This window comes from Erithacus rubecula (genome assembly GCF_903797595.1).
Source record: "Erithacus rubecula genome assembly, chromosome: 25".
NCBI lineage: Eukaryota > Metazoa > Chordata > Aves > Passeriformes > Muscicapidae > Erithacus > Erithacus rubecula.
Window position 1 is genome coordinate 5421065 of NC_136677.1, and position 12988 is coordinate 5434052.

A 12988-nucleotide genomic window follows, 5' to 3' on the forward strand; every position below is an offset into this window, starting at 1 on the left:
TTCAGTGAGCAGGCCTTTAATACAACTTCAACATACAAAAACTGTACAGTAAAAAGACAGGACTAGAAAACTAGAGCTTCCAGTAAAAAAAAAAAAAAAAAAAGCTCAAGTTTCATTTTTTTAATGAAATACAGAATATAAAAGCTCTAGGTATGAAGTTAGAGGAGGCTGCAGCTCCCTTGGGGACACCGCGCTCCGCAGGCACATGCAGCCCCAGTAAAACCACAATGACTATGTTAGACCAGCTGGTCATCCATGGAGGCTCTGTCCTGGCCTCTTCCCTGCTGGAAGGGTCCTGGCTCGGTGCAGTGGGACAGTGCTGGGCTCCCTGAGGGCTGCTGGCCTGGCTTGGGCCTGTCCCAGGAGCCCCTGCCATGGCTCAGGGCCTGGGCAGGGCTGAGGCTCAGGGGCTGCATCCTGCACGGAAGCAAAGGCTGAAAATCTGCCTGGGACTCCAGGGAGAGACACAGGGTGAAGTCTCAGGGCTCCAGAGAGCCTTCCTTACCTTTTACCTCAGCGTGGGCAGTGGCAGAGCCATTCAGCTGCTGCCCCTCCTTGGGCACACCTAGGGCAGAGCAGAGACCAGTGTCAGGTGGAGAGGCAGCTCCCACGTGGTGGCTTTATTGAGGCTTTCCTGGCTGGGTTAACCCTCAGAATACCTGCCAGCAAGGCTCTGGCCAGTGAACCCACGTTCCTCCCTTCCTATGATTTATTAGTGATACCTCTGTATAAAAGCATTGGCTCAGGCTGAGCAGCACAAGGGTCAGAGAGACTAACTGCCCTTTCACTAAAAAGGGAACAAACAGCTGCACATGAAAAACAAAGTTTGCAAGCGTGGGAGGCAGCACAGCTGTTCAAACTGTTAAAACACAGAGTGATTTTAGAAAAGTAACCTGCAAATCCAGCTACACTTAGAGACATGTTTGCTTTTTTCTTTCAAGAAAAGGCTTCAGCAATCCATACAGCATGGAGAACAGGGGCTACTAACCCTGTGTGCTGTGCATGGTGACAGGCAGGGCTCCCCAGCCCCCGGCCCTACCTGTGCGGCCCCTCATGGCGATCTCGCTCGCCAGCCGCTCGAAGTACTCGGGCAAGTCAGCGTATTCATCTCCGTAGGAAATCACTTTGATCCCTTTGTCCAGCATGTTCTCCCGGAGCTTCTTGAACTCATCCACATCCCCCCTCCGCACCAGCATGAAGTGCTCCAGGTCTGACTTGTGCTTGACAGCCTCTAAAAACAGGGCCTGAAACGTGGTGTCATCAACTGTCCAACCACAGCCCAAGAAGAGGAAGGACTTATTTTCATACAGCTTCTGAATCTCTCGCTTTAAGAAAGGGAAAGATGTTCTTGGTCAAGGTGAGCTTCATCCTCACAAGAGACAGCACCTGCCCTGTCCCTGGCGAGGCTCTGCAGCAGTGCCATCCTTCAGCAAGCGTGGGAGGTGTTCCAGCACCTTAGCACGCTAGGGAATTCACCCCTCCTATTTCCCATATCCAATTAATTCTCCCCACCCTCTGTGAAGCTCAGTCTAACTGAGCCTGTGCCTGGTGCACCCCAGTGGAGCTGCAGCTGCAGAGCCCAGCGTGGCTCACCATGACCTCGGTGTTGCGCAGCACGTTCTGGTAGCCGGCCGGGTGCAGGACGATGCCGCTGGGGTTGGTGTAGACGCCGTGGATGTGCAGGACGCTGAGCTTCCTCTTCTCCTGTGCCCACTCCAGCACCTGCTCAACACAAACCCCCAGCCAATGGGCTACTGCAGCACTGCTAAATGGAACATTCTGGGGAAGCATTCCAGAGAGGCTGCTTCTTGGCCTGCAGCCACAATCTCAGGTGCTTGTTTGAGTCAACACTGCGGCTGACTGGTGAATGTGATGAGAAGACTGACTCAAAATGCAAGATTGACCAGAAAAAGGGGAAAAAACTACAGATCCTGCATCAGCATGTTTCTCAAGCCTACCAGGTTTTATTTTGTGGCCCCTACTGGCTCTGAGAGAGTCACCAGCTGAACTGACCTCCATTTCAGACAGCTGCTCCTGAGGCTCTCAGTTTATTCCTGCAGACCTCAGCTCGTTTAAGCTTGCAATAATTAGAATGCTTATTTGTAACACTGTAAGTACTTCCAGCCATGTAGATTAAGAGGTCACATAGGAAACATGAAGCACAGAAATGGGAATGAAAAGAGAGCAAGGACTGCACAGGACACACACATTGGGGGTGTTTAGCATGCAAACAGAAGGATGAGATGCTCCCCAACAGTAAAACCCATGATGGAGAGATGAGGTGGGCAGGTGCAAAGAGCTCAGGGTTTCATAGCCTGACTGGGGCAAAAGGAGGGAAGTTTGCATGAATGGAACAGCTCTGAGAGAGCAGCAAGAAGAGCCATTCCAGCCACTGCAGGAAGAGGACACGGGGCAAGAGGGGAGCCTCCAAGGCTGCAGCCCTGAATGCCCATCACAAAAAGCACTTTGCAGCACCTTATAAAAAGTTCAGCTTTGCATCTTGTGTGCAGTTTCCCACAATGGTTAGAAACATCAGCTCAAGCCTTATGTGGAAGCAAGGCCAAGCCAGAAGTTTCAAGGACAGAGATCAAAGGAATAGCAGGCTTAAGGACTCCTCCTGAGCACTGGATGGCAGCCAGCAAACCAGCGTTCCAGAAAGGAGTGTTCCTCCTCATTCCTCTGCTTGCTGCCCTGGACAGTCAGAGCCTCTGCCTGGAGCTTGTCTGCCACCAGTTAAATCACTACAATCAGTACAATGCCCTCAGGCAGCATGAGAGCACATCTTGCACCACCACAGTCCCTAACAAAAGAAATAATCATCCTTTACCTTCTTTTCATCAGTCAGGTCAAGAGACTCGAGGTGCTTCCCCTGGTGTGCTGCATACAGCTCCAGCAGGTTATCAAAGTTTGTGGTTAACACAAGGGCTCCATTTTCCATCAAGTGAAGCACAGACTGAAGCAGCTGCTTCCCAGAATCTTCCATTTTGGATTCCAGGTCATCAAACACCTCATACAAACAGTCCTTGAAAAAGGTTGAGCGAACGTTGCTTGTGCGCTGCGAAGGGGAGACAGGTTGAGATCAGAGCCTGGCCCCTTAACACCTCATGCCCAATGACTCCATGAAAAGCCACCCACCTTCCCCCAACACCCTGCAAAGCTCTGGGTCCTTGCAGGGCAAACACAGAGCCCTGGCTGCACCAGGGTGGGTGCTCTCCTTCAGCATAGGATCACATAATAATGTCATAGGATCACAGAATCCCAGACTGGTTTGGGCTGGGAAGGACCTCAAAGCCCACTGTGTGCCATGGGCAGGGACACCTGTGATTGCTCCAAACCCTTCCAGCCTGGCCTGCAACACTCCCAGGGATGGGGCAGCCACAGCTGCTCTGGGCACTCTCACCACCCTCACAGGGAATCATTTCTTCCCAATATCCCATCTAAATCTGCCCTCTAGCAGTGTGAAGCCACTCCCCCTTGACTTGTCACTCCAGGTCCCTTCAGGTATTGGAAGGCCACAATTAGGTCACCAATGAAGCCTTCTTCTCCAGGTTTAACAATCCCAGTTCTCTCAGCCTTTCCTCATAGGAAGGTGCTCCATTCCTTTAATCATCTTGGTCCAGGTGAAATACCCAAAACCCATGTTCACAGCAGGGTTATGTCTCAGGCACCTGGCACAGTAACTGCACTCGTGGTTCCTTGTACATAGAGGAATTGCTGGCATGGGGGCACCATTGCTGGAGAACTAACTCTGGCTATTTCCAAAAGCCAAATCCTATGCTCAGGGCAGGTACAAGCACACTGACCGGAGACAGCTTCTGAATAAGGTCATGGGCAACATGAACCAGGTTCTTGTCTTCATGAAGACACTTCTGGAACCGTTTGCTCTCTTCATCTTCTAGGAGATCAAAGTCAATAGCAGCATCCAGGAGAGCCTGAATCAGCCCCTTCCAGGACTTCAGTGCTGGGACCTGGGGAGCAACTGCAGCACTAATTCCTGTCCCAATCACCAAAACAAGTTCCCTAGGCTTCTTGGTTTTGAGGCTTGGCAACAGCTTCCTGTAAAAGGAGAAAGGAGCACAGCTGGTACCACCATGATAGAGGGTGTCTGGGGTGGTGGCAGACTGAGGGAGAGGGAGGTATACCCTGTGCCAAAATTTTGAATCAAATATCCATTGGGGCTCTCTGATAAACAATGCACGGCAGGAGCAGCTTGGTATCCTTAAAAGACAGCAGGCAGCTGCATGGATCAGCAGCACAAATGCTCCCAACACAAGGTCTGTAACTACAACATCTTTGGGAATCAAATCCGTTACCAGGATGGTTATTGGGGAAGTCAATGATGCCCTGGGGCACTTCTGCAGCAAAGCTAATCCACTAGAAATCTGGAATAAGGGAAGTCTATTAATAAAAGTTACCTGGAAGGCTGGAGGGCATGGGAAAGATGTGATGAGCACTAGAGAATGACACACACAGGCTCTATGGTCTGAGACAAAACACTTGTCAGATCCCATAGAGGTCAGAAATGAGACCTGGTTTTAACAAGGTGCAGAACAGGGGCCTGGAGACAGCAGCTCCATTTATCCCAGCTCAGAGAAGAACAAAGGAGGGCTTCCTCCTAGCTCAGCCCTGGAGGGGGACAGCCCCAGTTTGCTGAGGAACACCCTCAGCTGTACCAGCAATCCCTTCCCTGTGATGCCTGCAATGTCAGCAGGGTGCTCCAGGCCAATGTTTTGGAATATCCCAGATGATACAAAGTCACATGAAAGGGCTGCAGGGCTGTATTCTTACTCCTCCTCCCCTCCTGCCAATCTTCCTGGCTTTACACCTGCACAGTGCTTTTAAACATGACCTTTATCATTTATTAAGCAGATGTACTGCTCCTTGCCTTGCCTGGTGTCCAGCTGCTTTCTGCAGCAGGGACCTGCTGCAGCTTCCCAGGATTGGAGCAGCAGCCCAGCTTGCATGGAAGAAATGGGCTTTATCAGCAAACACGTGATATTTAGTGAGAAGGGGAAAGGAAACCAACACCACACAGATGGAGCTGTGCCTTCCCTCAGCTCCTGCCTATGAAAACAGACTTGTTAACCCTTTCCTCGAGGAGGGCTTTCTCTGCTGAAAAACAGGGTTCAATTTGAGGATTGGGAGCCTTGTGTGAGGAATAAATCAGTATTCATGCTAATGAGCTAATATAAAAACACTGTTGGAAATACAGGGACTGAAATCCACAATAATAACAAATAACTCAAGTTTTAATGCCCTGCATGCCTGAAAGAGGCATTCTGCTCCCTGCTGAAAAATGCACTTGTTTCTACCCTGAAATCCTGTGCAAGGAAAAAATCATCTCCCAGCATTTTTTCTACACATTCCAGGGTCACTGATCAACCTCGAGACCACACAGAACTATCCTGCAGCCCTCCAGAACTTGCAAATAAATCAGTTTAGGGGGAGACACCCCCTAGATGAATTAGCTGCTTGTTCACAAGAACTTTTGAGCCTGCAGCAGCCACAGTCTTAGTCTTTGATAGATGGAACCATCCACCAGTCAGGTCCCCACTCACAGAACTGTAAGATCACCTATTTCTAAGCACAGGGAGCCTCAGAGTGAATTATTTAGCCTTTACATGCAGTTCAATCATATTAATTTGAGTAACTCCCTGTCCTCCTGGAAACCAAAATCCAATTCAAGTGACAAAGCACAATCACTGTGTCCTGACACTGTGAGTGGACAGTACAATAAAATACAGCTTTGAGTATGACCCCATCCCCTGGCAGAGGGTTAAAACCCCCAAAAAGTACATTCTGAGTGTGAAGGTTTTTGTTCCACAAGCAGCAGGAAAGGCCAGGGCATGGCCAGAAGCCAGCACCTGGTTCTTGGATCAGGAAGTGAAACAGCTGCAGTCACCAGGGGTCACAATCCTTAAAGAACAATGAGAGGCAAAGAGAAAGCTTCTTGTAAGAACAAATTCACTGGAGTATAATTAAATTTACCTGGGCTTTTTTGCAGGTGGTATTCCATCTTCCAATAATGTTTCCTTGCCCAGGCTCACTGTAGAAGCCATCCAGTTTCTATAGTAGAGAAATACAAGTGAAGTCACTGCACATGGACAACACCACCAGGACAACAAGGTTTTACAGACCAGTTCTGCACAGGTGGATAAATCCCAGGCTTGTTATCATTCCAAGATCACCTCTGGGCTGAGAACTGCATGTTTTTGTCTCTGAACTTTGCCCCACAGTCTCATCCACTTCCTTAACCTCTTTTACCTTGGCTGTTTTGCCCAGGTATGATTGCCTCAGCAAAACACACTTTGCCAGACCCTCTGTTTCACCTCAGCTGCTCATTTTCCCAGAGAGTCTGGATCCTGGAGCAGCACTCCCCACTTCCTGACAAGGCCTGTCAGCAAACTTGCTGCTTGGGAAACAGTGGGAGGGAAGAGAAGACAAAGAGATTTTTGTTGGCTCCAAAAAGCCACGGAGAATATTTCATTCCCTGGTGATGAGAGAAGGGTTTCCCAGCCCACCATGTGTCCACAAGCATTGGGAAATGACCCTAAAGCCCACAGAAAGGAAGTGCAGTTTGAGAACTCTTTCAACAGCCTGTGACATAAAATACAAAAGCTCTGCCAGGCCACAGTCCTCTCCCACTCTGCTTCTCCCAAATAAGTCTATGAAAAGGGAATGAAAACTAACAGAACTGTTCACCCTCCTCTGCTTTCTCCTTGCCAATTGTAATGAAGAGTCCAGCAAAAACTCTGTTAGACAAGGGCTTTTGGCCAGAGAAAATGCTGAGAAAGAGCTGCTGACCCAAAATCACAGGGTTTTTGCAGGTTTTGCCATCTCAGGGAGATCTGAGGGTTTGTTTGATATAGAGACAAGATGATGTGATTTCTCCCCAGCAGCAGAGCAGGTGACAATAGGCAGGTATCTCCAGGTGGGACACCTCAGCTGTGCTGCAAGTATTGGCATGGATCATGTGAGAAATCAGCCAATATTCTAGGAAACCACCACCTTTCAGTGCTGGATGATGAGAACAGGGCAAAGTGACTCTGTGAGATGATCAGATACATGATGTGTGCAGCTCTTACCCTCTGACCCCTTCAGAAAACTTTAAACAATGGCATTATGGAATGGTTTGGGTCAGACAGGACCTTACAGCTGGTGTCGTTCCACCCCTCTGCCATAGGCAGGGGCACTTTGCACCACACCAGCTTGCTCAATAATGTATCATTGTAACAACAGCAGAACACCTCAGAGAGCTGCTTTTCACCACCTAGCTCCTGAAACATTACTGAACACATGCTGCTCATCACTTCAAACAATCACCTTTTTCTCTTATTGGGCCTTAATATAGGGCCCAGATTCTGGATTGAAGTGTCAAAAACCTTTAGCAAGTGAGGAATCTCCTGGTTTTCCCCCTCTGTGCATGGCAGGCAGGGCTCCCCCATCACACACTCTTGTGAACATTGTACCAGGGATTTTTCCAACCCACACTGAGCCCAGGAGCACTTCAATGCTGTTCTGACAATGAACCTCTGCAGCCTCATCACCCCTGAACACCTGCAACCTGTCAGGCCTCATGGTGAATTGTTTTGGAGTGGTTACATCTCCAAAGACCAAAGTAGTGACTCTCAGGAAGACAGGAGGACCTGCTGCACACAGGATCTGTTAGATTCACCATCAAATCCCCACAGAGTGAATGCAGCCAAGCACAGCCAGGATAAAGTGAGGGATAAAGAGGGTCCCATCTCTCCTTTGGGATGAGCTGATTTTTCTGGAAGGACGGGCTGCTTCCACAAAGCCAGCTAGATTTTATTCAGTGGTGCTAAGATGCTTTAGACAAGCCAGTAACTAACAATAGATAAATGGAGTGTTTCAGGGCAATTTGAGCTCCTGCTGGTGGGTCTGCCCTCAGCCCCTCTGCAGCAGCAGAGCTAAAGCTGAAAGTAAATCCTTCCTCACTTCCTAAACTGGATATAATTTAAGTTTATATTATCATTGTGTTGTGAATCATCAGCTGAGCCTCGAATATCAAGGCTGTTTGCAAACTCCCACCTAGGAGCTCCCTTTTGCTTCACCTGCCTCAGCACTGCTCCCATCTTGCTCACCCTGCACATTCCTATACTATTAACAGCAGGAATGGAGCCATCAAATTAAATTTAAGTGCCTCAAAACAACATTTCAAAAGCGATTTTAAACTTAGGAAAAAACACCTTTTGGAATTATAATCACCTTGTAAGGTTTTCTGATATAATGACCTTCAACCTTCAGGTCTATTATTTAGTGCAGTGAGCCACAAAGGAACAAAAGCCCCATTATAAATACAGCCTAGTTCCAAAAAAAGTTATTACTGGTCTTAAAAAGAATTCATGGGAATTCAGCCAAGAAATAGCAACCTCCAGATTTTAGTCCTGGGGAGAAGCTCTGCTCCCCAGAGGGCTGGATTGCACTGAGACAGCTGAGGTAGCCAAAATTAAATGGAATTACCTCAGAGCATCACACTGCCATGGGAAAAGGACACATCAGGTACTGCAGGCTTCCCCTGGGAACCCAGGTGCCATGGAGGAGAGGGAGCCACAGGCACAAGATAAGTGTCTCTCCAGCTTTCTGCAGATATTGGGAACTTTCCAGCTATTTAGACTCCAGGGAGTTGAGACTGTAAACACAACAGTCCATGGTTTCCTGGCTCAGCTGCCCCATTCCCCTGTCCCAGCCTTGTTCCCATCACTTTTATCAGGGATACTGAGACTCCCTGTGTGGGTTTGCTGCATTCTCTTTCTCCCTCCACACCACAGAAATCCCTTAATTATTGAAAAGCCTTCCAGATATCAGCTTTAAACTGTGCACAAGTCACCAAAACTGGATAAACCCAACCACAGCAGCTTCCTGTGTGACACAACCATATCCAGCTGCAGAAATGTTGGAAATATGAAGGTGTATCCCAGGTAAAAGCAAACACCTGAACAGCACGTGTGTCAAACGAAGGCTGAGGTTCACACAGGGTGTGTATTTACAAAAACCTCCCTGCAGCTCTGTAAAACACGACCAAGCCCAACCAAAACAGTGAATTAATGGAACATTTTCTCCCCCACCTCATGGAGAAGTCACTGCTGATACCATCTCCATGCTCAGCACCCAACACACAACTAAAGCTATGCCTGGATGGTTAAAATTGAAACCAAACTCCAAGATGGGCTCCTCTGGAAGAGTCCCCACAAATTCCAGAAAGAAATAAGTACAAACATACTGTTCATCCATTATTTTTAGCTTCTTTGAGTGCTGAGAACTTCCACCAGCAAGTATGTAATTCCCAGCCTCTTTTTCAATTCAAATTTAAGGTGTTGGGACAAGATAGTTTAAAAGCCACTATTAGTTGAGCTGTCCCTGGCCAATTCACCACGTGAGAGCTGCACTGGAGCTGGATCAAAACCATCCTAGAAACACACAGGCTCCAGGGACAATGGGACCGAGGACAAGCCCTGCTCCTGTCCAAGCCACAAAAACACAGGATTCAGCCTCCTTGGATGTGAATCAAAACACCCCAGAGGTTTTTATTCAGTGCTGCGATTCTTCACGTGCTTCCCTACGGCTGCATGAGCAAGGAGAGGGAGTGACACAGCAAAGCCTGGCTCTGTATCCCACAGACTCCCAGGGAAGCATGCTGGCTCTCCAGGGCTGACTCTGGAAAGGGAAATTGTGGAGGAGGGTGGGGGGTCACACCTTCGGGGTTGTTCGAGCCCTTACCTGTCCTCTCCGTTGTGCCCTCCTCGCTAAACCTGCGGGAAAAGCAACAACACGGGGATTCAGCAGGCGGGGAGGACACCGAGGCTCCTTTCGCAGGGGGAAACATCAATAAAAACGAGCTTTTATAGAGGGCGATGGTGCGGCGGGTTTCCGGCCCCCTCGGCTCACCCCCGGCCCCGCCGCTCTCCTTCGCTCCCCTCAGGCCGCCCGCCATGGGAGCCCCCCATTATGGCGGCCCCCGTCGCTATGGCAACAGCTTCCCCTCCCCCCGCTGTCTCCATGGCAACCGCGCCCTGCCCGCCCGCCCCCCGCCCCCGCGCGCCCCGCACGCACCTGGTGCCGCGCGCGCGGCCCCATTGAGGAGACGCCGCCGCGCCGCGCGCAGCCGCCTCGCGCCCGGCCCCGCCCCGCCCACGGATTGGCCACGCCCCTAGGCCACGCCCCACCATTGGCTGGCAGCGGAAGGGGCGGGGCCAGGCATAGGAACGTGGCGGCGCGCTCGCGGTTTTGCGCGGCTATAAAAGGCGCGGGCGCATGCGCGGCGCAGTGCTGGGCCGGGAGGTGGCGCCGGGCGGGTTTGTCTGTCCGGCTGGGGCTGCGCTGGGCTTGGCGGCTCCCCTGTTCCTCAGGGGCCTCTCCTCCGCCCGCTGCCGCTGCCTGCGTTCCTGTACGTGCGACCGCGTCTCCAGCCCTATGAGGTACATGCTGTGCCTGGGCCTGGACGGCCGCTATGATGCCTTCAGGCATCTGTGTGGCAGAATTTGGGTGTACTTAGAGCTTTCCCAGAGATAAACGATTCTGTGTTTTCTGGGTATCTGCGCCTTGTTTTGTACTGGTGCCGTAAATGAAACATTCATGGTGTTTTTAGGGACAAAATTTGCTTTATTTTCTCAGCAGAACCATCTTTGCTTGGCCCTGCCTTGCAGCACCTGGTCTTCATCGTTTCTTGATTCCACAGGCATTCCTGTAAACCACAGGCTGATGGTGAAACTCCTGCTGCGGGGATTTTAGCGTGGTGCTGCTGGTGGGTCAATGCAGCTGTGTCTGCTTAACTATTCCTTTAATAATGATTTTATTATTGCTGAGGTAGGGTGGAGGTTGAACCAGAGGATGCTGCCTCTTGGGATTTAGGGTTTGTGGGTTCACCCTTGCTCAGGTTCCCTCTCTGGGGTTTCCAGGTGGGGTGACTCTCACAGGCAGGTGACTCACCTTCCTCTGGGTCCTGTCCTTGGGTGGGGAGTTGATTTTTGGGGTGGTGGCAGCAGTGCTGGGGTAGGGACTAGTGCAAAATGGGTCCCAGTGGGATGAGTGCTGGGCCCGTCACTGGTGGTGGTCTGGGGGTTCCTGTGGGGCTCAGCACCACTCTGGGATTTGACCACCAAGGAGCCACCTGGTGTCCCCTGCTTGGTTGAGAGGAAGGCAGTTGAAATGGTGGTGGGGGGGATGGGGAGGAGTGCAGTGTCTCTTGAGGAATTTTTGGGCAGAGGCTGCCCAGGCTCCTCTGGCTCTCAGCACCATGTCTGAGGATGGGCTGGGGGCCCTGCAGGAGGATCCTGCCTGCTCCTGTACCCTCAAAGTTCCTCTCAGGACCCATGGATGGGCTGGTTGGGGAAATCCTTGGGGATGGGGAAGCCCTTATGGCAAGGGGGCAAAGCTATCAGCGAGCCCCCCCCCCCAATTTAACATGATTTTGAGTTTTGTGTTCTGTGCCCTGGTGTGGTGTTTTGCAGAAGGTGGTGGGTGAGTAAATATGGAAACCCCTGTGGTAGCCACAGCCAGGTGGTGGCATGGAGGGAATGCTTAGTGTCCAACAGGAGGTCTTCAAAGACCTCTGGGGCACAGTGGTGGTGTGGGCATGGGGGTCCCCAAAGCCTGCTAGGTGCTGGTGGGTTTTGGGGGATCTCCTGACCTTCAACCCTCCTTCCCAAGAGACTCAAAGGTCCCTGAGTGGGGATGGAAGCAAACAGCAGTGTGCTGAGCAAGGAGGTGGATTTAGCTCTAGGGCACAGCTAGGTCATGAGGGGATTGATGAAGGGGTGTCTTGACTGACCCTGGCATGGGGTGTTGAGGTTAAATGTGGTGGGGGGACATTTTTTGTGATCAGAGTACCTGGGACTTTTCCCTGAGGGAAATACTTCCCTTCAGGCATGGAGATGTGGGTTGTTGTCCCAGTCAACTTTCAAGCAGATGGGGGACACTGGGGTTGTGTTTTGCTGTTATTCAGGTGAGGACTCAGATGGGAGAGGGAGGGACACATTCAGCATTGGAACTGGACCCCTATGCCCCCACCTCCTGGTGTCACACAGGCTGTGGGACACCTCCTGGATCACCTCCACACTGTGCTGGGCCACCAGCTTGGCCTGGTGACACTGCAGCAGCAGGTGAAGGATTTAGTGTCCACATCAGAGGTCCCAGCATTGACCCCTAGGCAGGAGAGAGATGGGGAAATCTCCTGTGCCAGGAACAGCTTGTCAGAGCTGGATGGGCCCTGGAGACCCCTCAGATTCCTGGGGATGGAACCAGGACTCACCTGGAGCTCATCTCCCATGGGCATTGAGGAGGAACTGCCATTGGAGGGTTGAGGATGATGAGGAGATGAAGGCAGTGTCACTTGTTAGCCACCCCCATCAGCACCAGGGGAACAAGATCTGGGAAAGGAGAAATACAGAGGGGAATTTTGGGGTGAAAAAATGACTCGTTTGGTTAATTTAACTTGTAAAATAAGCGTGAGTGGCAAACACAGACTTGTCATTTAGAGCAGAAAGAAGGATGAGCACAGGTCTGGGTGCTGGTGAGGGCTGGGCACTCTGAGCTGCAGGATGTGACGGTGAGTGGGAGGGACGCCCTGGGGAGGGCCTGGCTTCCCCTCCCTGCAGTCCCAGCCCATTTACCCTGCCTGTGCTTTCACATTCCCCGGCAGAGGCTGGAGCTGTGGGCACGTGGGTGTTTGGGGAAGCTCCTCAGTGGGTGCCCCAACCCTCATTTCCACCCCAGGGCAGCTTCCCTGGGAACTGCTCCTGGATGTGGAAGCTACAGGGATGGATCAGTTTCATCCCTCACTGCGGGTCCCATTAGACTGCAGAGTAAACATGCTGCATTCTACCTGTCCTTTCCCACCCAGCTAATCCCAGAAGATCCTTCTTTGCCAAACCCAGGGCTGATGCATCCCTTTCCCTGCTCCAGTACTGGACTCCTGCATTCCAGGTAAGCATCCCTCCAACTTCCCCTGATTGCTCACTGTCCATAC

At 51.0% G+C, this 12988-nt stretch overlaps 2 protein-coding genes across 13 annotated transcripts in view; one reads left to right on the plus strand and one right to left on the minus strand.

Annotated features, from left to right (window-relative positions):
* Nucleotides 1-12988, minus strand: part of FAM118B (family with sequence similarity 118 member B) — a 15309-nt gene continuing 2321 nt past the window's right edge. Inside the window, exons 1-9 of one of the 10 annotated variants that reach the window (XM_079326701.1) lie at nucleotides 10075-10154; nucleotides 9742-9773; nucleotides 5989-6066; nucleotides 3804-4056; nucleotides 2828-3055; nucleotides 1594-1722; nucleotides 1040-1244; nucleotides 506-565; nucleotides 1-417 (exon numbers count right to left, since the gene is read on the minus strand). In XM_079326701.1, the coding sequence (XP_079182827.1) occupies nucleotides 404-417; nucleotides 506-565; nucleotides 1040-1244; nucleotides 1594-1722; nucleotides 2828-3055; nucleotides 3804-4056; nucleotides 5989-6059 (960 nt within the window). In that variant the 5' untranslated portion in view covers nucleotides 6060-6066; nucleotides 9742-9773; nucleotides 10075-10154 and the 3' untranslated portion in view covers nucleotides 1-403. Of the gene's footprint in view, nucleotides 443-505; nucleotides 566-1039; nucleotides 1326-1593; nucleotides 1723-2827; nucleotides 3056-3803; nucleotides 4057-5988; nucleotides 6067-8484; nucleotides 8504-9741; nucleotides 9900-10074; nucleotides 10155-12988 lie in introns of those variants that run through there. The other 9 variants (XM_079326708.1, XM_079326709.1, XM_079326707.1 and 6 more) reach the window with 9 other exon arrangements.
* Nucleotides 10291-12988, plus strand: part of TIRAP (TIR domain containing adaptor protein) — a 4888-nt gene continuing 2190 nt past the window's right edge. The window contains exons 1-3 of one of the 3 annotated variants that reach the window (XM_079326711.1): nucleotides 10291-10439; nucleotides 10700-10765; nucleotides 12863-12945. The gene's annotated coding sequence lies outside the window, so the exon portion shown is untranslated. Of the gene's footprint in view, nucleotides 10440-10699; nucleotides 10766-11449; nucleotides 12444-12862; nucleotides 12946-12988 lie in introns of those variants that run through there. The other 2 variants (XM_079326712.1, XM_079326713.1) reach the window with 2 other exon arrangements.